The sequence below is a fragment of the Dendrobium catenatum genome, unplaced genomic scaffold (genome assembly GCF_001605985.2).
Source record: "Dendrobium catenatum unplaced genomic scaffold, ASM160598v2 fragScaff_scaffold_1050, whole genome shotgun sequence".
Classification (NCBI taxonomy): Eukaryota; Viridiplantae; Streptophyta; class Magnoliopsida; order Asparagales; family Orchidaceae; genus Dendrobium; species Dendrobium catenatum.
Genome location: NW_021319512.1, coordinates 96249 through 123512, shown reverse-complemented (window position 1 = coordinate 123512; position 27264 = coordinate 96249). Strand labels below are relative to the sequence as shown.

The 27264-nt window shown below is 38.5% G+C and overlaps 1 protein-coding gene across 5 annotated transcripts in view; it reads right to left on the bottom strand.

Annotated features, from left to right (window-relative positions):
• The window catches only part of LOC110107933 (receptor-like serine/threonine-protein kinase ALE2), a 101457-nt gene that overhangs the window by 37641 nt on the left and 36552 nt on the right, over nucleotides 1–27264 (bottom strand). For 3 of the 5 annotated variants that reach the window (XM_020838383.2, XM_028698077.1, XM_028698078.1), the window contains exons 8-9: nucleotides 8690–8933; nucleotides 7916–8607 (exon numbers count right to left, since the gene is read on the bottom strand). In XM_020838383.2, the coding sequence (XP_020694042.1) occupies nucleotides 7962–8607; nucleotides 8690–8933 (890 nt within the window). In that variant the 3' untranslated portion in view covers nucleotides 7916–7961. Of the gene's footprint in view, nucleotides 1–7665; nucleotides 8608–8689; nucleotides 8934–27264 lie in introns of those variants that run through there. The other 2 variants (XM_028698079.1, XM_020838382.2) reach the window with 1 other exon arrangement.

Below are 27264 nucleotides of genomic sequence, written 5' to 3'. Positions count from 1 at the left end.
AATGAGTTCCCTGCAAATGAACACGAGCTGCTTGTGGATAACAACAATGGATACATCGTAGGTACAACGAACCATTGTGGGCACAAGTACAGACATCACCTACGACAATGGTGATTAAAATCTATAAGTATGTTGGATACAAGGGTAACCCGATGAATAAAAAAGGATACCTCTGGCAGAATGGAAGAGATGTTTGAGCAAATTCGAACGAAACTTTCTGGTGTTCTAAAATTTCTTCTTGACCCTGTACTTAAGAAGAAAATAGTGCTTGCATCTACAAATATCAGAAACAATAAGTCCACTACACTGATAATCTCAAAAGGAGTTCTTTGCAAAGCAACGGACTTCAAAATCCAAAAAAGTGCCATCCCCGGTGAATGAGAAAAGGGATTCAACATCAGGACGATGAAGTGCCTCGTACATTCCAAATATATCGCCACCGGATCCACAACATTCGTACTAGCGGACAGAAGGCGTGTATAAGCTCTCAAATGGTAATTATTTGCACAACTACAATTATTTCAAAATACCCCTGGACGTACACTATAAATTTTATACACATAGGTACACTAAAGGGGAAAATATAATCCCGACCCGCATGGGCCCTGGCGAGCGTGTTATTGGTACACACGTCTAGGGATGCTGCACGGGTCAATAAGTGAATTCAAGCTCGAACCTGATCCTTCTATACGGGTCAATTGAAGTCGACAGGGTTCGAACCAACAAATAAGTATACAGTCGCAACGGCTGGTATATTTGTTTTACTGCATCCATATTAGGTTGTCAATGCCTATAACAATAAAAATTCACTAACAAAGGCATGAAGCGTACGAAACCCGATCCTCCTAGGCAGGTAAATAGAAGTAGATAGGGTTTGAGCCATAAGATAAATATGCGGTCATGATAACGACCGGAATATTTATCTTATACACTCATATTAGGCCTTTAAGATCTTTAACAAAGAAAATTCATAAACAAGGGCACAAAGCCTATGAAACCTGATCCCCTCTAGATAAGTTAATAGGGTGGACAAGGTTCAATCAAATGAAAATGACCTCAAACATCCTGATGATGGCCGTATTGAACGATGATCTCAACTGGAGGGGTTCACAAATATTTTCAAAATGCCTCCCACAAGTCCATTCAAAATCCAAAACTCCACCCAAAAAATTCCAAACTCCAAGATATTTAAAACTGAAATCAATTTATCAATCACTCAAAGCAAAATCCATCCACCCTCTGCAACAGTTTGTCGGGTGGACAAATCAAGATCTACTTCAGCTCATAAAAGAGCTAAATGCCTAGTAGAAAATATCACTAGGATCCATTCTAAAACAATCTCCTATTAGTAAGGACGTGGTACGTGTCCTCTAACCGACGGTCTGCCGCCAAATGGCACCGCAGGATAAACGGTTATGATCTGGAGCCCTCTGAACCGAGTGGTTTTGCCGCCAAATGGCACCACGAAATACCGGTTATGGCCAGAGCCAATACGTTCCGTATTGGCATCAAATCCTTGAGATATGAATTAATAGGATATGATCGATAGGGCACAAAGCCCTCTATTAGCTAAGATAAATTTAAATTTATCCCCTTAGACAAACATTCAACCCAGGTCTACAAGGTCCCCTTGGATGAAGCAACCCATGGCTGCCGACAAGGATCCTTCTGTCAGGTTGGGTCGACTACCTCCTCTGACTAAGTAGACCAGGGACCACGATGGCCCGGGACGACGGAACCATGGGATCTTGATCGGGTCTATCATCCACTCCCCCACCATCCGCTTTAAGTATAGGTGGTGAAATTTCTATTTTAAATATCAATTTCCAAACATCCAAACTCTTCCCAAATTTTCAACTTCCAATCAATTTCAAAATTCAAGTCCATGCTGCTATTATATGCTAGATAACGTGTATCTATACGAATCTGATTGACGATTAGCCTTAATCGAAAGTTCTCTCTCGTGATCGAGAGGGGTAATTAACTAAAGGGGCTTGCGCCTATAGGAAACCAGAACTCAAATCATAAAGTCCTCGCAAAATGAGGGCGAAATCTCTGGGTAGAGTCTTATCTAGAAACCCATCTGCCTTCCAAAATTTACCCCGAAACTTAGTTCGTTAAAACTCCCTCGCCGAAAGAAAAAACAAATCATCAACGCGGCGGGGAGGCCGAGGCCGAATTTTCGGAGCCCACACTTTGCTATGATCTAAAGAAAGCCTATAAATGAGTACATTTGATTCAAACATTTACTTGATTTGGCTCTCCAAATTCGAAGAGATTTCAAAGATGGTTTCAATTAATCAATTCGTTATGGGATTTAAAACATAAACCATAAATGTTCATAAAAGACCCACCACTCATAAAATAATTTAAACGCACATTTGAACATCCAATAAATTTGGTGAAAACCATTAGTAGCATAGCAACACAAACCTTCTACATGCATACATTAATTTTGTCATAACATACAAATTTAGATGACAAACAACTATGCCACATTTAGAGAAGAATTCTACGCCTCGACATTCGATTTTGAATCAAATGTAATCACCTATCCTATGGTTTAGTTGTAGGTGAAGGCGTTGGAAAACAAGATGATGCTATTTCATGAATTTGGAGGGCATTGGATACCAATCCAACGACCCTATGCACATCGTCATTTCATTTTGGCTCTCACATGAGAGCAACTTGGCAAAAATCAACTGGATTTCCCCAAGTTTACAAAGATGACAGAGAGCATGGGATTTCGGGGAAGAATAAATTTAAGTTTCTAAAGGACCTATGGCTTAGGGACATCAACCACACATCAAATGGCCTTGGGGGACCCTATAAGTTTTAGGGTTTTACCTCACCCGGGTGTTTCTAGCGCTCCAATCCAAGTTCCAAGTGATGTCCAAACCGCCATCCAAGCTCCAAGATCGCTGTCCAAGCCGCTCCAGAAGTCGCCGCTGTCGTCCAAGTCGCTCCGGAAGCCTTCTTTGCTGTCCAAGGCACTCCAAAGTCCCCCAAGCACTATTTGGAAGCTTCCAACAGCCTCCAACCTGCTGTCCAAGGCATTTCGAAGGGTGAATTTGCTGTCCAAACTGTTCCGGACAGCAGTTTTTGCTGTTTGAGTGCTCCCGGAGGCTGTCACTTGCTGTCCAAACGTTCCAAACAGCAGTTTCCGTTGTTTGGAAGCCTCCGGAGACTGCATGGCTGCAGTCCCAGCTTTCTAGGAGACAAATCTGCTGTCTAAGGCGTTCCGGACTGCTGTCCTTGATGTTTGAAGGCTCCTGCTGTCCTTGATGTTTGAAGGCTCCTGGATGCTGATTTTACCATCGAAAGGTTGCCGGAGATGGTTTGAAAGAAAGTAGAGGCTTCCTACCCTCTCTTGGCTGCAGCAAGGGCTGATTTCAGCATGACTTTGCCCTAGACTTTAGAAGAGAAGCTCACCAACAGCAGCAAGATGAAATTTATGCTCTCCAATTGAAGGGAGAAAGCAATGGAAGCCAGAGAGGACTCATTTTCAGCCCAAATAAGGAGAAGACGGCAGCTAGAGAAGGCAAAATCTCTTCTTCTTTCTATTTCGGCTCCAAGAAATGCATGCAAGGAGGAAAAGACATGGCCAACCCTCCCTCTTGGCTAGGTCACATGCAAGAGGACACTGTTGGCCTATTCTCCTGTAAAACACGAAAACTGTCGATCGGATGCGTCGCACGCATTTCGATGCGCCGCGCCAAATTTAGGCCAAACTTCAAAGTCGACGAAATTCGACGCAATAAATTTTATTAAATTCAACACGAAATTTCGATCGAAATGATATAAAGAACGTATACCCAATTTTGCACGGTTTGAGAATTAAAAATCGTCGAAGAAGTTAAAGTAAATTTAGCCATTTTATTCCCAAATTGCCCTCATGAGCTCTTAAGGAAATCTTTGTTAGTGAGGGTACATGCGTCTTTTGGTGAGCTCTCTCCCTCATATAGGCAAAACACCTCCTAGGGACCGAAATATTTAGGTCTCTCTTGTGTTTCTCTCGGCCGAACGAAGGAGCGGGCGGATGAGGAGAAGAAGAGCGACGTGTGCTTGCGAAATCCGGTGATCGATGGCGGTTTCCGGCGGGCTTTTGGAGGGAAGTGGAAGAGAAAGCTTAGGGAAGAAGAGAGGTAAGTTTTAAACTTGAAAATCTGGTTATTTTCCCTTAGATTTTCATGAATCAAATATTTAGGGTTTTGCTTTTGATGGGGTTTTCTTTAAAAAAGTGTTATGACTTGTTTATGCCTATGTTTCCAAGTCCTAAAAAATGAATTTTCTTAAGAAAAACTTTAGGTTTCAAAATTAGGGTTTCTTTTAAAATGAGATTTTATTTAAGAATGTTGTTAGAAGATGTTTACAAGCAAGTTTAAACAAGAAATTGAATTTTATTCTAAAGATTTTTTGAGTGGTAAATTAGGGCTTTTCCTAATTTTGCAATTCTAAGCTTGCATGTTAACAATTTTTGTTTCTAAGGGTCATGGGAGGTCTCTAATTAAGAGAAATTGAAATTTTGATAAAAAAAATATTTTTCCTAAATTCTACATTATTTTAAATCCAAAAATAATTAGTATCTCAAGCATATTAAAGTTCTCATTATGTGATAGTAATCAAAGCATAGAAGTTTTTTTCATGAAATTTTGCCTCATACTCAATACATATGTTTGATATGAAAATGCTAAACTACCTATATATGTTTCTATGAAAAAGAATGGTTGAATGATTGTATATGTTGAAGGCGAAGTACCAAATATGGTGCAAAAGCACAAATATGGCTCTTATAAGCAATATGGCCCTTTGGGGAAAAAGAGGAAAGGAAAATGAATGGCCAAAAAGATGTTTGTGTATCTGATTATTACACTTCTGGTACTCTGGTACGGTTGTATAAGATAAAGTATAAGCAAGCACAAACATAAGACATTGACATACATAAAACATATGACATACATAAGATATTGACATACATAAGGCATATGGCATACATAAGACATATGACCTATCATATCACATGTAACATATACATAAGAACTAGCATGGATAGCAAAACAATCAAGACATTTCATTTCTACCATACATGTAAATTTTCTTTTAAAAGGCATGTGAAGATGTTAGAGTTAGTGTTTCGGTGTTTCCTATTGAGTTGTTTTGGAACGTTTTCAGGAGAACCAGGTGCAAAGAATGGCTAACCGCCCTTGGTTCACCTACAGTCGTAAATGATCGGCTGACATGTTCCTCTTATGTTTTTTTCTTAGTTGTAGTTTACATATTTTTTTTGGTGGTTTAGCATGAATGATGAATTTTTATAACCACCATTGTATATGTGAATCTCCTTATGAAATGTTATGCAATGTTTAATGAAATTTGAAAATTTTTACAGGCTTAAATTCCCTTTTTAAAGTCTTTTAGACTGTTAAATGCATGTTTTAAAAAAATTGAAATGTTATGAACGTCTGACATCCGTTCTCGCCTCGTCTATATGAGCTCACCGGGCCGGGTCATGACATCTCTCACTTGGACGGGCTGCACGCAAGGGGTGAACCTCCCTCTCTCACCCTCTTTCGCTTTGCCTGGGACGGGTTGGACATGAGGAAAGCAAGGGGAGCCGATCTCCCCTCTCCACTTTCCCTCTCTTTCTCTCGCTCTGGATGGACTGGACACGGGGCTCCCCCTCTCTCCCTTGCGTGCTCTTGGAGAGCACGAGCAGCAGCAAGGCATCGCTCAAATGGACCAATGCCGCTCCCTCGTTGCGTGAATTGAAGAGTTTACCACTCTAGTGGATTCTCTGATAGATTTGACATAAATTTGGGTGGGATTTGAGGTGAGATCTCAGCCCTAGATCTTAAATTTTGATTTTGAGTCTCAACCTAGACCTATTTGACTGATTTGGGCTAAAATTGAGTTCGAATTGAACTCGAGTATGATCAATTTGGGTCAATTTGGGTCCGACCAAGTTAATTTCATGAAATTAAACTCAAATCGGCGTCGAATTGGGCTCGATGACGCTAGACGAGGTTTGATTTGATTTGATTCAATTTAAATTTAATTAAATTGAATTTAACTTAATTAAATTGAATTTAACTTAATTAAATTGAGGCTAATTTAATGAAATTAAAATTCAATTTCAGCAAATCGGGGACCGATTTCGCTTCGACGGCGTTTAATTGAGTGGGTCGAGCACTATCGAGCATAGTCGGGCTCGAGTCGACTCGATCCTGGCTGGAATTTCGTCAATGTGAAAATATACGTCAACATTTATATACATATTTTATTGCTATACTATAAACTGTAATTAACCGCCATTGCTATTTAAACCTAAAATTATTAAATTGAAATTTTCAAGTGAATCTCATATTGATTAAATAGTTGATCAAAAATGTTTCATGAACAAAAGAACATGATCAATTGAAAAAATAGGTAAGAACTATTTTACAGTATAATCAGATTGAAAATCATTTCGTGAAACTTCAGTTACATTTGAACCTTTAATTTATTGTTATGGAAAGAACTATGATATCCGTCTGATTGTCTCTTCCTGTCTCATTAACTTGAGCTTCCAAGCCGGCTCGTGACATCTAAGCTAGACCCATCCAAGCATTATAGTAAGATAGATGTTCGATAAATAATTAATTAATTAAGTATGAAGGGGGATGAGAAATTTGAGTCAAATTATCCATATTTATATTTAATCATGATAGAATTATATCTATAAGATTTACTTTAAAACAAATATAATATAAAAGCTGATTGATTAGACATTTATTATACTCATCATAAAGAAAATCTTAAAGTATGATTAAGTTTTAGGGGTTGTTTGGTTGGCTAAAAATAGAATATACTGTAAAAGGAATATTTTATAGGGTTGTTTGGATGAGTGTAAAGTAAATGCATGTTAATGCTTTTTTTTTTTTTTGGTTTGAAGTAAAATAAGTGTAATGTAAAGTCAAAGGATGGTGGCGGCTGGAGGGTGGCAGCATCCAACGGTGGCGGTGACTGGCAGCGGGTGGTAGCTGGCAGCGGCCAGAGGTAGGTGGCGGCTACCGCCGCCAGCGATGGGTTGCAGCAATGGTGATAGCCAGCAACTGACAGAGGGAGGCAGTAAGCGGCAGCGGCGATGTCTGGGTGGGAGGTGGCCGCGGTGGTGGGTGGCGAAGGCAAATGGTAGTGGCCGGCGGGTGTTGATAGTGATGGCCGGCAGGTGGCGGTCAAGCGAGCTTTGTTTGCGGTGTAAACAATTCTCGCTCAAAACTAGGCGAGTTAGTTTATCTCAAAAATAAACTAAAATAATTTACACTACTTTTACTTTACTATGCATTACTTTTTCTTTCAACCAAATACAAATATTTTTGAAACCCCTACATTTGGAATACTTTGTACTTATTTTACTTCCAATCAAATAGCCCCTTAGTTAGACAATCCTGACCCCAATTCTCTCTTCAAACTCCCAATTCAGACCTTAACAACATAATCATCAGTACCAAGCTATGCTGCTCTTGAGAAAACTCCAAATGATAGGCAAAGTTATACGCTTGACTGCCAACATTATGCTATGCTTAAATTTTCTCATGACCTTTATTGATAAGGATAATTTAGGAAAAAGAAAAATCTCCAGGCAAAGTTTAAGTAAAATAAAATTCGTCGATGAGTAAAAACTTCTAACAAATGTATGAGAACAAAATTTAACTTCTGTAGAAGAGTAGATTTACAAGAGTTCAAGAACAATTTCTAATCTTAAAACTGGAAGAGTAAGATCATAAATATACGCCAACTTATTCATTCAAGGTGCAAATGACAAGTCCGAGCTCAGGAGCTCCTGTTTAAAACCCATTTGGCATAATAAAATAAAATGCAGCAGAGCAGTTAAATCAGATCTCATGAATCTTAAAGATCAAGCAACAGAAAATACCAATTCCTGTAGGAAGTTGTATTGAGATTTCATATGAGACATTTTGTCACGACCAAAATTCACCAGATTTCATTCCTCTGCTATATCCAATTGCAACCGCATGCTCACTCACACCCCCTGCAGAATTTGTCTTGAACCATGGCCAAAATTTCCAAATCCTACCAGTCCTCAATGGACCAGAGCTTGAAAGCCTTCGGAAGGAACCAGAAGCAAATCCTATGAATCTGGATGAATTATTGAATGCAGTTGGAAATGCACTTTCTGCTCGAAAATTTATCCCAGATGCAGCGTTAGATTCTGAATGAAATATTGTGAAGTCTTCATAATTACAACTGACATATCCTAAATGATCATTACTCTCATGGTAGACCAATTTTAGGGCTTGAACAACCTCACCCATAGATGGACGTTGAGAAAATTCAGCTTCAACACACATGGAAGCAATTGCTGCTACTTTCGTAATGCTGTCAAATGGAACAGCAGAACCAAGAGATGGATCTAATATAGTCTCAATACCTTCTTTACTTGCAAGAAGTGGGCGAGTCCAAGTGACCAGATTTTCCTGCCCAGGAGGTCGCATTATATCAACTGGCTTCCTGCCTGTGAGGAGCTCAAGGAGGACAACACCATAACTATAAACATCACTTTTAACAAGAAGATGCCCAGTCATTGCATATTCAGGTGCCACATAACTGTCAATGAAAATAGATTGTCTCATTAAGAGTAGCATCTTTGAAAAACAGCAAGAAAGGTTATGATTGTTAAGCAAACTACCCGAAGGTTCCAACAACATGAGTTGAGATGTGCTCATTCCCTCCATTCAGAGCTGTTCTGGCCAAGCCTAAATCAGAAACTTTTGGGGTAAAATCGTTTTCCAGCAGGACATTACTGGATTTGAAATCCCTGTGTATAACACAAGGGTTTGAATCTTCATGTAGGTAAGCCAAACAGCGCGCTGCACCTAAAGCAATCTTCATCCTAGAATTCCATTCAAGTGGGGTCGATTTCCTGTGCGCTCCTGCACAATGATGATAACCAATTCCATTTCACATTGTAAACTCTCGAAAGTTATGATGAGAAAAGAGAAGCAAAAAATAGAAGATTGTATGAATGAATTTTATTCCCTTATTCTTTATTAAAAAAATGAAAAGTTGTATACAAAAAGATAGATAAATAACTACAAAAAAACTAAATCTAAAAAACAATATTTATTCATAGAATCTTATATTAACTAGGCTAGAAAAATGTAATGCAACTATCTAAGGACTATTGCATAGTTATAGATGGAATACTGTTATTCACATATTTTTAGATTTATGTACATGGGAAGCTGTTGTCAACATAGTATTGGATTATTATAAATGGAAAGGTGTCAGCAACAAATTCAGAATTATTTCAAGATAGATTGAATATATTGATCATAATCAACTTGTTTATTGATTTATCAAAATTCATTTTGGGTAAAACCTTAGTGATAATCTGTACAGTTTGCATGTTAGGACATAATTTGATTGGGCTAGTCCATTTTCAGTTTTTTAAGGTGAAGTATAGGTCTATCTTAATTTGCTTAATCCTATCATAGATGCACAGATGCACCTTCCTCTTTTTCATTGTATTTAACACATTAAATAAACATTAAAGTAACCCTTTCAAAAGAGGGAAAAAGAAGGGAGGGAGCCAGCCACTTCAAAGGAGGGAATTTTCAAGTTCATGCATTTAATGCATTAACCATTCTAATGATTGTTGGCCAGCCTTGGCATGTCCCAATGGCGATTTAAAATGCAAATACAATATATTGAATGAAAAATTTAAATTCAAAATACAAATTTTGATATTTAAAATTTGAAATCCAAATTAAAATTATGTTTTTCCAATATGAACTTATTTGATCTTGAATGGGCTCGTGTAATGAGTCATTGGTTATGTTGACAAGTGGCACTTGCTCGAGCTCTTGTGATGGGTCCTATCCTAGCTTGATCACCTCAATGTTATAAATCATCGATTTCTTCCATTACAGTTTGTTGGAGAATTTTTGTATCCTCAAACGGATTGCATATTTTATAATCGGGCACGGCATAAGAATACGATATATTACCCCGAAGGGTAAAAATACCATTTTCTAGGCTCAATAATAAAATTTACAATTTTAACAGAGATTCCCCCACTCGATGTTTGGTCGAGCGGGGTTTATTTATTTCTGGGGTACAGACATCCCATAGGGGCAAGCCCCTATGGTTAATTACATCCCAAGTTTGATTTGGGAAAACTTTTGATTAAACTAGTGGTTTTCTTCATTTTGAAGTCATTTAAATGTTGGCTAAAGTTTGATCTTTATTTTAAAATCTATAAAAGTCTTAGCTAAAGGATTTGGCCTTTAGGAATTTCAAGGAGGAATTGATCAACTAAGGATTGGATTTTGGGAATGAAAGCCAAAGGAGGTGAAGTAGGGACACTTAATTCTGAGATGAAACTCAGAGATGCCCAAACTATCCTATGTTGGGCTTTACATTTTAACAACCTAATTTTGATTTAAGTTGATATTTTTATTAGAAGATTGGGGCTTACATTCCAACAACACGTTGTAGGAATTGCCCGAAGGATGAGGGCTTATAGGGTGATTTGGAATCAACTCATGCCTAGGACCCTAAGACTAAGGTGAGGACTACCGACAGGTAGTGCCTCGAACATAGATCTAACGAGTGCAAAGAGGGACTAACAAGCTACACCTCACAAGAGGCATAACCCTCCCGACCTCTGGATTTATTGTCCCGCCTGGAAGGGACTACCAGCTAAACTCCCCTAATCGCTTTTAAAACCATGTTATTCGGTCTCAATGCAAATGTAGAGTGGTAGGGTTGTTTTTATTTAGAAGTTAGGGCTTATAGCTTGGCTTTGAGGCCAAGATGCCTATTTATGTGGGTATTCATATGCTGACTCATAAAGAAAAAGATTTTTGTTATCTAATCCTTAAGTGAGGGCCTTCGATATGCAACACATTTGGGCCATGCATGATTATTTTAAGTTTTTGGAAAACTTAGCTCTTTAAAAGAGAACCATGCAAATTTTCTTTTATTAGAAAATCATGAAGCCTAATTTCATTTTAAGTTGCTTACATTTTAAGGGGTAGAAAACTTAGTTTTATCCTAAGAGCCTACCGCATCAAACAGTCCAAGCCACACCCAAGCAAAAGCAAAGAAAGAAACCTAGGAAAAAGATGCATTTCTATTGCACAACCAGGTAAACAATCAAAGCATGCTTTTATTTATGAATAGAGTACAAGGAATGAAAACAGAGTCCACATTATTACAACCAGATTTGGCAGCTGAGTTGCCTGCCATTATACAACCCAGTCAAATTTACAGACTCTACTTGTGGGGTTCTTCAGGCTCTATCTTCCAAGTAAACCTCAGGCCTCACCTTTCACAGGTACATCTGTTTGGTTCACCTCCTTTTGATCCAGACCCCACAAGTTTGATTACACATCCTAATTCTATCAAATACATACAATTTGGGTTGAGTGGAAGAGGTTACTTAGATTTTGAGTCTAAGAAGGGTGTCCAACATGTAGCTTTTGGGCTACATGTTGGAGAAATCTCCTTGGCTTTTAAAGCTTAAGAGGAGAAAGATAGGAATCCAACATTTAGCTTTTAGGCTAAATGTAGGAGAACTCTCTCTAACTTTTGGAGTTAAAGAGAGAAGAGATCCCCTACAACTTTGGAGTTGGAGGAAAAAGGACCTATAGCTTTTGGGCTAAGGTATTACATCTTCTAAGGTCTTTGGAACCTATAGAAGTAAGGAGAGATAGGTAGCTTTGAGGCTACAAATCAAAAAGAGTCTCCTTGAATTTTGTATTCAAAGAGTTGAGTTTCATTTGCCTAATTCGGATTAGGCAAATAAAAGTTGAGTCACTTATTGAGTTTGGTTCAATAAGTGGGAAAGATTTGTAGCTTTGGGGCTACAAATCAAGAGGGATTATCGTTGAACTTTTATATTCAATGATGGACATTTAGTTTGCTAAATTTTGTTTAAGCAAACACAAGAGTATGATGTGTAGTTTTGGCCCACACATCAAGGATTCTTTAGACTTTCGGGTATCCAAAGAGAGGAGTTCATTCACCAAATTTGGGTTAGGAGAATGAAAGTTCACACAACTTTTAGGTTGTGGCGAGGAGGAAAATTCTCTACAATTTTGGCTTGTAGAGAAGAAAAGGTGAGATGCAATTTGGAGATTACAAATCAATGAAAGTTCTTTGGACATTTGTTGTCCAAAGAGGGAAATGCACTCTCCTAGTTTGGGCTTAGGAGAATGGTAGAATTTCCTACAACTTTGGAGTTGAGGGGAGAAGATAACTTATGGCTTTTAGGCTAATGTTGGGAGGATTCCTTAGACTTTTTGAAGTCGAAGGAAAAGAGGGATGACTTGTAATTTGGTTATAAGTCATCAAGAGTTAGATGGACTTTTTGGTGTCCAAATAACGAAATCCCTCCATCCAACTTGGGTTGGAGGAAAGGAATGGAGGAAAAGGGGCGCAACTTGGAAGCTACAATCCCATGAACATTCTTTGAACATTTGATGTTCAAAGAGAAATATACATTCTCATAACTTGATTTAAGAGAATGAAAATATCTTCCTATAACCTTTGAGTTATAGGAGGGAAAATTCTCTACGATTTTGGTTTGTAGAGAAGAGAAGGGGAGATGCAATTGGAGATTGCAAATCAAAGAGAGTTCTTTGGACATTTGTTGTCCAAAGAGGGGAATGTATTCTCCTAGTTTGGGTTTAGGAGAATGATGAGATTTTCTACAACTTTTGAGTTGTAGAAAAGAGGGAAGGAACATGCAACTTAGAGGTTGCAAATCCAAGAACATTCTTTGAACATTTGGTGTTCAAAGAGGGCACGCACATTCTCATAATTTGGAGTCTTTAGAGAATGAGATAGTTTCCTACAACTTTTGGGTTGTAGGAAAGGAGATATGAAATATAATTTATGAATTGTAAGTTAGAGATTATTCCTTGAACATTTTGATGTTCAAAGAGGGAGAACCACTTACTTGATTTAGGCTAAGTAAATGGTGAAGTTTCTTTGAGCATTTGGTACTCAAAGGAAGATTAGCATTTGCTCAGTTTTGGGTTAAGCAAATGAGGAAGACTAGGACTTGAATCCTAAATTTAGAGGATTACTCATTGGTTTGTCTCCCAATGAATAAGTGATTTGATAAATTTCCTACAACTTTGGGGTTGAAGGAATACTATGGTTTGTTGGTTGTGGGTTCCAACAAAAGGGTGTATAGCTTAGAATTTAGTTCCAAGCTACATTGATTCATGTACCCTACCACTTGGAGCTTCGAGAACGCTCCATGGATTGTACATTGGAAAGGGGATTCCCCACCTCTCCATGAATGTTTTGGACTCAATTGGAGGAGGGAAGATTGATTTCCTAAGGTTTTGGAGAGATCACTAGATCAATTTTGGCATGATCTAGAAATCTTGAGTAGGAAAGGTCTATCCCTATGGCTTCTAGGAGATTTAAGACCAACTTGGGCATGATCTAAGAAGAACCTATGAATGCATGTATGTGTAGATGATTCTCCAAATCCGGGAATCTCATAATTGAAAGCAAACAAGTATTTGATTTTGCACAATGTTGTACATGAACTTAATCAACAACATATTTTGTGAGATTTACAACATAGACTTTGGAAAGTCTATGGGAAACCTCACAATGATTTGATTTTCAGTGATTGATTAAATCCACATTCAAGCACTCACAAAATTTCATTGGAGTCCACAAATTTCACCACATGCACATCTCTCATAACTTGTAAGTCACTTTTGCCATGACTCGTTCTTGAAAGAAGGGTGCATGCAATTTATGGATGAGTTTCAAGATTGCTACTACATGCTCTAAGTTTTGTATGGTACAAGATATAAGCTTAATTGACTCTTTATGTTGTGAGATTTGTTACAAAGACATTTGAAAGTCTATGCCTCACAACGACTAGGAAGCCCAAATCAATTAAACTCAACACATGTATTAAACAAAACTCTAGAGGTAACTAATATTATGCATGCAAAAGTTCTCCTAGATTTGGGTGTCTATTTTTTTTTTTATGACAATGCATCTAAATGAGAAATGCATGCAACTAGTTACAATCCAAACCTATGCATCATCATTGACTTTGAGGTCAAATGATAGCGTCTACCCTAGGGCATGATTGTGGGTGATGGATTGGGCACAATATGAGTGATATCACATGCATTTGGAGAGTGTTGGATACCAATCCAACAACCCTACGCACATCACCATTCCCTTTTGGCTCTCATATGAGAGCAACTTGGCAAAAATCACCGGATTTTCCCAAGTTTACAAAGAGGACAGTGATCATAGGATTTCGAGGAAGCATAAATTTAAGTTTCTAAAGGACCTAGAGCTTGGGGGCGTCAACCACATAACAATTGGCCTTGGGGGACCCTAGGTTTCACTAAGTTTTAGTGTTTTATCTCACCCGGTTTGTCCTAGCGCTCCAATCCAAGCTCCAAACGCTGTCCAAGCTCCTTTGAAAGCTCCAAACTGCTGTCCAAGACTTTCCCAAGGGAGAAGACTGCTGTCCAAGCGTTTCCGGATGGAGTCGCTGCTGGCCAAGCCGTTCCCAAGGGTGGATTTGCTGTCCAAACTGCTCCGGACAGCAGTTTCCACTGTTTGGAAGGCTCTCGGAAGTTGCGTAGCTGCTGTCTAAGCTTTTCCCAACGTCACCGCTGCTGTCCAAGCCTTTCCGGATGGTGGATTTGCTGTCCAAACAGCTCCGGACAGCAGTTTGCTGTCCAAGAACGCCCCAAACAGCAGTTTGCACTGTTTTGAGGTTGCAGGAGATGATTTGGAAGGAAGTAGAGGCTTCCTACCTTCTCTTGGCTGCAGCAAGGGCTGATTTCAGCATGCCTTTGCCCTAGACTATGGAGGAGAAGCTCACCAACAGCAGCAAGAGGGGATTTCTTCTTTCCAATTGAAGGGAGAGAGCAATGGCAGCGAGAGGGAACTCATTTTCAGCCAAGAGAAGAAGAAGACAGCAGTTCTTGGCTAGGTCGCACGCAAGAAGCCACTAGTCGGCCTCTTCCTCTCGCCTGGACGGATGCAGGAATCGCAAGCAAGCAAGAGCCGCTCCCTTTCCCACTCCTCTCGTTTCGCCTGGGATCGACGCCAAAACAGAGAGCCGAAAGGCTCTCTCGCCTTTCCTTCTTCCACGCCTGGAGACGCACGCAAAGGGGCGGAATGCCCTCTCACTCTCTCCCGTGCTCTGTCTGGGACGGAACCAAAACGGGGGAGCCGAATGCTCCCCCTTTCTCCTTTTGTGCCCTTAGAGGAGCACGTCCAGCCAAAAATATGCCGCCCAAGTGAACCAATCCGGCCTCTCGTGTGTGAACCGAAGGATTTAGGGCAGAAATCAAGATGAAATCTGAGCCATTGATCTCAATTTCTGATTTGAGAATCAAATTTAGCCCAAATTGACAAATTAGGGCTGAAATTGAGTCCAAAATTAGGGCTGAAATTGAGTCCGAATTGGACTCGACCCGAACCAATTTGGGTCGGTTTGGGTCCGATTAGGTTCAATCAATTTAATTCCATAAAATTGAACTCGAATCGGTGTTGAGTCACGTCGAATTGGGTTCGACGACGCTCGACGGGGTTCGATTTGTTTTGATTTTATTTTAATTAAATTAAATTTGATTTAATTTAATTTAATTGAGGTTTGATTCGGATCAATTTTGCCTCGACGATGATCGATTGAGTTGATCGAGCGCGATCGAGCTTTGTCGGACTCGATCGGGGTCGAGTCGATGCGAAAATATTCGTCAACACAGTTTTCTGTCACTCAGGAGTTTTGAGAGCTTCATGAATAATATTTTGGATGTATATTACAATAGAAGTAATAAAAGTATGAAATCCAGGTGAAAACCCTTTAAAAAACATGGATTGATTATTTGATGCATGACCTCATCCATTTCCTTAAATGTTGACCTTTACAGCATATCAAAACAAAAATCGGATAAAAATTTTATGCAAAATACATTTGCCATACCTCTGCCTGCCTCTACCATGCCCTGCGTAAATCCATCTCAGACCTGTCGTTTTCTACAGTGTCGTAGTTTGCAAACGACGCCGAAGGGTCGTTTCACGCGTGCACGATCGCACCTCGATCTCATTTTGTTTGCGTCAATAAAATGAGAGGGAAATGAAACCTTCGACCTCTTCTACCTCACATGCAAAACTCCCACAAGCTCCAGTCACTACTTCTAATCTCTTCCTCCTCTCTACAAATTGCAAGCCCTCCGACATCCCTGCTGTAGTCGAAGTTGAACCCAATCAGAACCTCCGATTCACCTACAGCAGCCGATCCGAAGCTCCGACTTCCTCCCTTACTGATTGGTCTTCTCCATTCGACCCTACCTGATTCCTTTTACTGTCCAAGCCCTAGCCAAGCTCGCTTGATCATGTCGGCACCCACTATCCTGTCCAATCCATTCGCCAGTAGCCGCATCCAAAGCTTTAGTCGAACTCCGCCTAATCCCATCCTCTTCCTCCTTCTAGTCTAGCCGAACTACAACCTCCACTCCCGACTCCAGATCTATCGCAAGCCGCGACCGAAGCCCACGCCTCTAGTTTGTATGTGTGTAAGTCTAAAAAAAAAGTGAGATGGATATAAAAAAAAGAAAAGAAATAAAGAAAAAAGAAAAGAAAAATAAAAAAAGGAAGAGGGTAGAGGGGGATCATTTTTATTCATTTAACTCAAAATCCCACTCTCGGTGTGTGTCGAGCCAGAAAACCACCTATGCGCGCTCTTGTAGTACGGTAGGAGAGAATCCGGTGCAACATATACGACACGGCAGGTAGGCCCTATACACGCTCTTGTAACATGGTAGGGATAATCTTAAGTACTCGTACGTGGCTCTATACCTACAGTGAAAGAAAAATGTGATTTTTAACAGGTATTTTGAAGCCCTTATACACGCTCTTGTAGCGTGGTGAGATCGAAGATGTACGGCCTCGGTATCACCCGACACCTACCATGCACACTCTTGTAGCGTGATGGGATGGCCCAATTTTCTGTATTTTCTCCTAAACGAAGAAGATGTCGGGAGGCTGCCGGATTTTTCAGTGAAAACAGGAGAGACTTGAATGAATGCAAAAACATGAGCTTGGATTTGATGTGAGCTTAATTGAACAGCAGAAAACTCAAATAAACTTGAACTTGGATGAATACAAAGGAGCTGAATTTTAATGAACCTTATAAAATTAAGACTAAAATACAATGGACCAAACTTAATTCAAATAACAAAGCACTTGTAAATGTACAGCAGAGGAAGTTGCTTGGACTTTAACTCAAGACTACAAGAACTTGAATAATATGGACCACAGGGAACTGAACTTCAATTGGACATCTAAAATAAAAATGAAATCAAATAGCAAATAATCGTCATAATAATGAAACCAGATGATAACCCATTAATAAGCATTCATAAAGAACTTGTGAACTTCAACATAACTTGCTTATAATCAAGTTAAAATGATTGCAATAAAAATGTGATGCATCTGTAGGCAAAAGACTAAATGGAAAATGAAATGATGTGCCTATAATCAATAGCAAGGAATTTCAATGAAATATCAATGGATTGTCATACAAACATCAGCAGGTGAATATATACCACATGAGATACAAGTTCTCTTCAAAGGAGACAAAGGACCTATGATATATGACATGATTCATGCAGAAATAGTGACTAATGAATATTATGGAAGATGCAATGACATACTTGCAAGTAATGTTGTGGAATTTCCAATAAATAATACCACTCCTCTGCAAACATAAGCATACATTCAACACATTGTCTGTGAGCAAGTGCAGGAAGGCTTTAATAGATGCAAGCTCTTATGAGTAGAGCTACAGAAGACCCGTTATACGCATCACAGGAAAGATGCAGAAGAAATGGATCCAGTACAAGCTCCTACAAGCCACTGCAAGAGGCTCGTCATGCGTAAAAGCATCCACCTATGGATGACAACAAACATCATGCAGTAAATGCTAAGGACATCCTTGCAGTCAATAAGAATTTAGTGTTAAACAATTACACTAAATCTTCTACAAGCAATGATAAAATATCTGTAATACATACAAATTCTCTATGAATATAAAAGTACACATCGCATGCCACCTGTGGGTAGATGCAGAAAGACTTTAGTAAATGCAGTATCCTGTAGCCAATTTCAATATGTGAAAAAATACATTTACCTATCTAGGAATGCTACGCGGGTCAATAAATGAACCACAGTTCAAGTCCAATTTTCTATATGGATAGATAGGAGTCGACACGGCTCGAATTATCAAACATATATACGGACAAGGTGTCGGCCAAAATATCTGTTTTATACATTCATATAAGGCCTTCAAAGTTGATGACAAAAGAAATTCATCAACAAAAGCACAAAGCCTATGAAACCCGATCCTCTGTCGACAGCTCAACATGGTCGACAAGATTCAATCCACAAATGGAAATAACCCCATACACCTCGATGATGGTCGTGTTAAATGCAGATCTCAACCGGAGATGTTAATTCCAAATATTTCAAAATGTTATCCCAAATACCAACAAAAATCCAAAAATCATCAAAATTCAAATATTTAAAAATTGAAAATAAATCATCCAACCACTTAAAGCAAACATCCATCCACCCTCCGCAACAATTTGTTGGGAGAACAAAATGAAATTTACTTCAGCTCAAATAGAGCTAATGCCTAGTCGAAAATATCATTATAATTGATTCTCAAATAACCTCCTGCTAGTAAGAACATGATACGTGTGCTCTGACCGACGGTTTTGTCGCCAAATGGCACCGCAGGATAAATGGTTATGACCCGGGGCCCTCTTAACCGAGTGATTTTGCCGCCAAATGGCACCATTAAATTACAATTATAGCTAGAGTCAATACGTTCTTTAGTGGCATTAAATCCTTGAAGTATAAATTAATATGATATAATCGATAGGGCACAAAGCCCTCTGTTAGCTAAGGTAGATTCAAATTTATCCCCTTAGACAAATACTCCCCCTAAGTCTACAAGGTACCCTTGGACGAAGCAAGCCATGGCTGCCGACAAGGATCCTTCTGTCAGGTTGGGTCGACTACCTCCTCTGACTAAATATACTAGGGAACGTAATGACCCAGGACGACGAAACCATGGGATCTTGATCAGGTTCATCATCCATTCCCCCACCATCTGCTTAAAGTACAGGGTGATGAAATTTTCTAATTTTAAATATCAACCCTTCAAATTCCTAAACCCATGTTGCTACTATATGCCAGATAACATGTGTTCCTACGTGTCTGATTGATGACTAGCCTTAATTGAAAGTTCTCTCTTGTTATCGGGAGGGGCAATTAACTATAGGGGCTTGCACCTATAGGAAACCAGAACTCATATCATAAAGTCCTCGCAAAATGAGGGCGAATCTCTGGGTATTGTCTTATCTACAATCCCAATCTGCATTCACAAAATTTACCCCGGAACTCAATCCGTTAAAACACCCCCGAAAAAGAAACAGGGGGAGGCCGGGGCTAAATTTTTCAAGCCCACATTAATACAACAGGATAATGGAGATCATTATCATCATCTATGAATCTATTCTCACTAATTTATACTTAATTGTTCCTTCAACCAGGTTTGTGTCCTTAGGTATGCTAGAGATATATAAAATACAACCGACACGACATTCGCTCTTTGCGAGTTGAAGTTAATTTCAAATTTATCATCCCCGAGAAACGGAGGAAGGAGGATATATTTTAGTTTTAAATTTTTTTATGGTTAAAGTTTCATTTAAATGTTTAGAATTGACCCTCCGGTTGATATTCACTTTCAACACGACCATCATCGAGGTGATGTTAAAGCCACTTTTAAAATTTTTTGTATTTATTTTTGTAGGAATTTAGGAGGCATTTTAAAAGTTTGGAATCCCCTATGAACTCATTCATTTAGATTTGTATTTTCATTGCATTTTTAATTGTGTAGGTTAATTTTAAATTTCTAAACCCATTTACCGTTCAGACGAAAACCTGGCAACCTCCCAATGTCCCCTCCCCACGAAGGGATGTTAAAAGGGCACTTGCCCTTTCAAATCCGCCCAGCAGATAAAATTCGACGGTCGGGGCTTCGGGACGTTGATTGATCCCGGCAAGTCTTCGAGCTTCAATTGTGTGGTCGTGGTACATGTTAATTTAATTTAAAAGTATTATATATTAGTTCTCAAAAATTCGATAGCCTTCCAACGTCCCCACCCTATAAGGGGAGGTTGGGAGGACACTTGCCCTTTCAAATCCGCTTGGTCGGATTCAAATCAATGGCTGAGAGCTTCAAGGGAATAATCAACTCCATAATCGTTCTTTGAGTCCTCAATCGTGAGCAACATGTTTTCTTGTTCAAGTTTCTTGGCAATTGAGATTGCTTTATCTCTGGACCAACCACTATGGTTTGCACAACCTTCAGCTTGCTGATGACATGAGTAAGGGAAACTTTAGCTTTGACTAAGCTTTTACTATGACTTTGCTCGTCATAATCCTTCCTTCCAGATAGAAGACCTATGTCTCCATGTTGTTACAAAAAAGATCCCTCTCATACCCATGCACATTCTAACCCTTTTCCCTTGTGATATCTTCCCATAACAAGAGAATCAAACTATAGTCTCCAACAAGGCTTGAGCCACTTCCTTTTATAGCATTTTCTTTAGGCATCCGCCTGAAAAGATTTTCAGATTGTTAGCAGTGAGAGGTGAGATTAGAAATTGATCGTTGATTATTGATCATCCTAGAAGAAACATTCTTTGGATCATGCATATCATCGGTACCTTGAACATCTTATCTAGCATCTATCTGAGGGTTACAGCTGATTTCAAGAATCACAGTGGCATTAAGAAAAGATGCCAACTCTTGCAAAATCTGTTCTCTGAATTTTTCAGCTTTGGATTTGCTATCAGGTGAACCGAAGTTTAATTGCACTGTATGTGCATAACCTAGGCGGACAGAATTCAACCTTCCTCTTCAGACAGAAATTGTATGAGTAAATCTAGTTGAATCTTTTCAATAACTTCTTGCCATATCTTTTTTATAATCCTTGCATCTTCTGTCAAACTTATAGCTCAAGTTTTCTTTGTTGACTCCAGTCAACCGCCTCAAAGCTTCCGATTGTGAGATCATGTGTGAGTAGGGTAGTGGGCAGTTATGAGATCATTTGAGAGTGGGGTAGTGGGTGGTTATGAGATCATGTGTTAGTGGGGTAGTTGGAGCAAGTTAGAGGTCAACATTTACTCATAGCCACAAACCGCACGACACGAACTCGTCGGCCTCTCATGTACAACTCACTCTCCCGATCTTACTCTTCTCGCCCACACTAGCTCGTAGGTTTTTTCTCTCTCACTTCCGCTCTCAATTTATCTCTCTCTCAGTTAAATAGGCACGAGTGAAACTAGATCAACCTTTGCCATTGGGTGTTTGGGTGGAGAGCATGGCGGATTTTTTTAAAAATTAGAATATGAGAGAATTTCCACATTGTTCTTTGAATGAACGACTGCAAGAAGAGAAGCACATTGATAAAAAATCAGACTATTGAAGCCACAAAGGGAATTCAAGATAATCAGGGTGGATCAATACAAGAAATGGAGAACAACGCAACTTATGGGCCTTGGATCCATGTTAATCACAAAAGAAATAATAAGTTGTATAATAATGTTAGGCCAACACAGAAGACATTCATTAAGAAGGCAATCCTGAATCCAATAATCAAGGAGACAGCTAAATCCATCATTCAGGGGATAAATGAAAAGGAGTCAAATATGGCAGAGGAAATTGAGGAAATTGGAAACAATGCAATGGTAGAAGAAGGTGAGATTATTACTGAAATGGAGCTGTGTAAAGAAATAAATACTATTTCAAATCCTTGTGATATGCTCAGATCTTCATCTGAGGTGATGGAAGAAATAAATGACAGAAATATTAAAGTCTCAACACCTAACGCTACTATGACTGAAACAATACAGATGGAGGAAACCAGTGGTGGAAAGGATTCAAGAAAGGAAAAAATTCCTGGGAACAAATGCAGAAATATGTCATGAGCAGAACAATGTACAAGGAATTAACGAAGATGATTCAATATCGAAAGCAGATAAAGACAATAAGTGACCATAGAGGTAAAAAAGAAGTTGTAACTAGTGAAAGAAGTAAGGATATTCCCAAGGTATCGAACAGCAAAATCAAACTGGCCAAGGAAATAAAGATGCTTGGACCAATTAAGGTTAAGCAGAGAACAAGAAAAGGTGAAACAGGTTGTGAAAAGGTTGGGGCCTATTCCCCACAACACCTTTAAATGTCTTCTATAATATTTTGGAACTTTAGGGGAGCAAAAAAGAAAGAAGCTTCCCACTATTTGAGGAGTTTGATAGTAGAGAATGATGTTTTTTTCATCGGTCTTATGGAAACAAAACTTGAGAATGTGGATAAAGAGGGAGTAAGAAAGATGGTGGGTGATGAATGGGATTTCTATCATTTTACTGCAACTGGAACATCAGGAGGAATTTTGACATTATGGAAGCACAGGAATTCATCCTTTACGGTACTGGAATCATGCAATCAATGTATCATTGGAAAATTGACAACACCATTGAATAAAACTGTGAAGGTATCAATTGTTTATGGAAATAAAGATTTATATGAAAGGAGGAAATTATGGAGGTTGATTGAAGACAACATGAATAGTGAGGAGCAATGCATAATTGGTGGTGACTTTAATTGCTTATTGGCAAAGCATGAGAAGAAAGGAGGGAAAAGATTCTTATGCTCTCAAGGCCCACAAGAAATGAAAGAATTCATGACAAATAATGACTTTCATGATATAGGATCTATTGGTCCTAAATTGACATGGTGCAATAATAAGGATGGACTTGCTCGTATATGGGAAAGACTTGATAGAGTTTGGCTTAACTCTAAATCCATGGTGGAATTTCCTTATGCAATTATTAAACATCTCCCTAGAGTGACATCGGATCATTGCCCGGTACTTCTTCATTTATCAAATTTGAAGCCTAGAAAGCATAGAGAAATCAGATTTGAAAATCTATGGTGTTCATATGAGGCAGCACGAGGTATTATTTCTAATGCTTGGAAAAGAAAGATTACGGGGATGCAACAGATGTCCTTAAAAAGAAGATTAAAAGATCCCTAAAAAATCTTTATTTTTGAAGTAAAAATAAGTTGAGAGAACTCAACATTAAGAAGCAAGAACTGTAAAAGGATATATTGTGTTTGCAAGAAGAAGAGGCGATGGAGGGTGGTTTAAATTTGGATAATCTACTTCAACTTAGAATGAAATTACACGAGCTCAACAATACATTGGCAAGAATGGCAACATGGTGGAGACAAAGATCAAAGATACAATGGATGGAAGAAGGTGAAAAGAATACTCGTTTTTTTCCACACCTATGCAACGGCTAGAAGAAACGGCAACCTGATTAATCAAGTAGTAGATGCAAATGATGTACTGGAAATAGGTCCAGAAATTATACATGATATCTTTGAGAAACACTTCAAAAATAAATGGAGAAAACGCAAATGTGACCTCTCTAATTGGCCTCAATTCAGCAGGGAAAATTGTTTAAAGGAAGAAATGAAAGAGATGTTGAACATTGATTACAATAAGGAAGATTTATATACAACTATCATGAAAATGAGCAACAATAAATCACCAGGCACAGATGGAGCAAATGCTAGTTTTTTTTTAAATCATATTGGAGCATTGGAAGGGAAGACGCATGGAATGCAATTAATGACTTCTTCACAACGGGTGTAATGCCAGTTTATTGGAAAGAGATGGCGGTGGTACTCATTCCTAAAGTCACAAATGCTTCGGAATGTTTTAAATTCAGGCCAATTTGTTTATGTCAAACAACTTACAAAATGGCAGCAGGTATGATTTTAAGCAAAATTAAAACATGTCTTCCTAATATTATCTCAGAATATCAATTCGCCTTTATACCTAGAAGAAGTATATCTTATAACTGCCTTATTGCACAAGAAATTGCGAATAAGATGAGATATTCTATAGCAAAACCGGGTTACATGCTCTTAAAGCTTGATATGGAACAAGCTTATGATTCAATGTGCTGAGAAACATTAAACCAAATTATGAAGATTTTGGGATTTCCAGAGAGGATTATACATTTGATAATGCAATGTGTTAGTAATCATAAATTTGTAATCAAAATCAATGGAAGGAGAACAAATTGGATAACTGCACAATGTGGATTTAGACAGGGATGTCCATTATCCCCTAGACTATTTATAATGTGCTCTGAGTTATTGCCCAAGGCTCTACAAGCAAAGAGCAATCAGCTGTGTATTAAATTAGCTACAAATGTAAAGAAAATTACCCATTTACTCTATGTGGATGGCATACTAGTTGTTGTGGAGGCTAATAGAAAAAATATTGTCATTTTGAAGCAAATCTTTAATGACTATTGCGGATGGACAAGACAAAAAATCAACTCACAGAAATCATTGGTTCTATTTGGCAAAAAGGTTCCGAGAGGAATGAGGAAAAGAATTAAAACACTAATGGGAATAATTGGAAGTTAAAGAGTTCAATTATTTGGGAATAAAAATGGCATTAAGGAGAATGAAAGCTATTGATTATAACTATTGTATAGAAAAAGCTATGGAAAGATTGAACTCTTGGGGTACTTGGTGGATTTCTCTGGCAGGAAGAATAATGTTAATAAAAATGGCATTCTCATCAATCATTTCATATTTAACAACACACTTTCTTATCCCAAGAAGTATTTTGATGACAATTGATCGCTTGTGTAGAAGCTTTTTGTGGCATTAGGAGAAGGGGAAACAGGGGATGCACTACTTAGCGTGGCCGACATTATGCTTGACAACCAATTCAGGAGTATTTAGAATTCAAGGAGCAGCCAAAAGACAAGGTCCATTGAGAGCAAGATTAGCCTAGAACTTCATACAAAAGCGGAATTCATTATTGAGCAGAATTCTGGAAAAAGGTATGGCAATTGCATTTGGAAAGAAGGAATAAAAAAGAATGCTTCTCCTCCTTGGCGCATCATTAAGGAAGGTGCAAACTATCTAAAGCCAATTACAAGATGGAATATTCAATCATGTGAGAATATTGACATATTAAAAGATCCATGGTTACTGGACAGAAATCTGGAGAAATGGCCGTCCACAAGTAATGCAAATGAGTTATGCGGTAAAAATGTTTCTTTTCTAATAAATGCTGATGGGTCATGGGACAAGGAGAGTGGAAAATTATTTCTCTGAAGAAATGGGAGAGTTGATTCTTCAAATACCTATTGGGAACGAAACAGGGGAAGATAGTATTGAATTAAAAAATAGTGATACATGTAGATCTATTTGTTCACTGTCATATGAAGCAAATTGCAAAAATCAAGAAGGAGAATAGAGTAATGTAAAATGGATGAAGAAGCTACAAATATCCCAAAGAGAATTCCTGTTTTGATGGAGATTGTTGAATGATGCATTACGAACCAATGTATGGCTTAATCAAAGAAAATTATATTGCAGAAATGAATGTCCTCGAGGCTGCCAAATTGCTGAAGATACAGAACATATCATAACAGGCTGTGCCAAATTATTGGAATTATTGAATATTCTAAGGAAGTGGGGAATTAATGTTCCGATGTTCCAAAACAAATCTCAATGTGTTGTTGAATTACATAATTCAGGAAAAAGTAATGCCGGACTAGCTAAATTATATCTAGTGGCTGTTTACCACAATTGGAAAGTTCGAAACATGGCAAAGCATGGAAAGACAGTATCGTCATCATCTTTTATAGCAGCAAAAATTTTATCGAGTTTTTGTTCCTTACATTCAATCCCAATAGAAAAGAACTGAGACTCCAATCAGCAAATGTTGTCTAAAGCTTGGTGTCCCCCACTTAAAGGTTGGATTAAGTTGAATGTAGATGCATCGGTTCTACAATCTAATATGGCAGGATTGGCAGGAGTCCTAAGAGATCATAAAGGAAGAGTGATGTGTGTTTATGGCAAAAAACTCATTCATTGGAATGTGGCTTGTCTTGAATTAAAAGCAATACTTCAGTTCCGAAATGTCATTCAAGATTGGATGATTGCAAATAGAGGAATAATCATAGAAGGAGATAAATGTGAATATCATGAAAAAGCTCCAAAGAATTACAAAGATGAAATCAGAGAATAAGCAACCTCAAAGGATGAATCTTTCTTTTCTTGAAGTTTTTAATAACATTGTTTTTAATTTTGTACCTATAGATTATAATAAGGTAGCAGATTATTGCTCTCATCTAGCTTTGTTAGGTGACTTTTATTGGGACACTTTTTTAGACATGGAACTTCCATCAAGCTTTGTTGACTTGATTAGGAAGGACTGTGACAGGTTTATTTTTTCTTAAGTAGCCTGTAATAGTTTCTTTTTATTAGTATTTAATGCAAGTTTGCATCCTTTATTCAAAAAAAAAGTTAAATAGACAAGGCTCTAGGAGACAGAACGATCTTCTTCATCTCTCTCATGACTACAAGCATCAAAATTGACAAAACCCTCAGACATCTTCATCTTCTTCTTTGTCTTCCCCTCACACCAAGCAATGAAATGACCCTATCGTCTCCCCCAACCTCTTCACCTTCTCAAGCACGACTCCAAGCTACAAAACCAAAGTTCGTTTGTCCTGCTTTACAACTCCAAATGACTAAATTGGTCCCTTTCATCTTCTTCTTCGTACACTTTATCTTCTCGTGAGAGAAGGTGTCTACGAGGTCAATTCGAATGAAGTCATAACTACCAACTGTAATAACCACCTTTTATTTTGTTTAGACAAGACCGATTCATCCCATATATTCCCAATCCGGTCCCAGCATCGCCACCTCATGCTACTCACACATTAAGTCAAGGCGATCGAGTGAGAGACAGAGAGAAAGATGAGTTATGAGAGAGAGAAACAGATCACGCTAGGAGAGGCAGCGATTGAGCATGCGAGCAAGAAATTGAGGGGTGGTGATCGATGTCGGCCTCCAATGGCACACGACGTTAGTGGTTGAGGTCAACTGCTTAACAATTTGATGGCTTTCGCAAGGTCGATGAAGAACAAGTTAATGGAGACAATAATGTAAGTAAGTATTGACACTTTTTCCCCTCATTTTAGTTATTCTTTTACAACCATCTTCCTCATCCATTTAATTTAGACAAACCATAACACTAAACTTGCCCTGTGTGTTTATAGTTGCTCCTAGATGTATATATGCTAG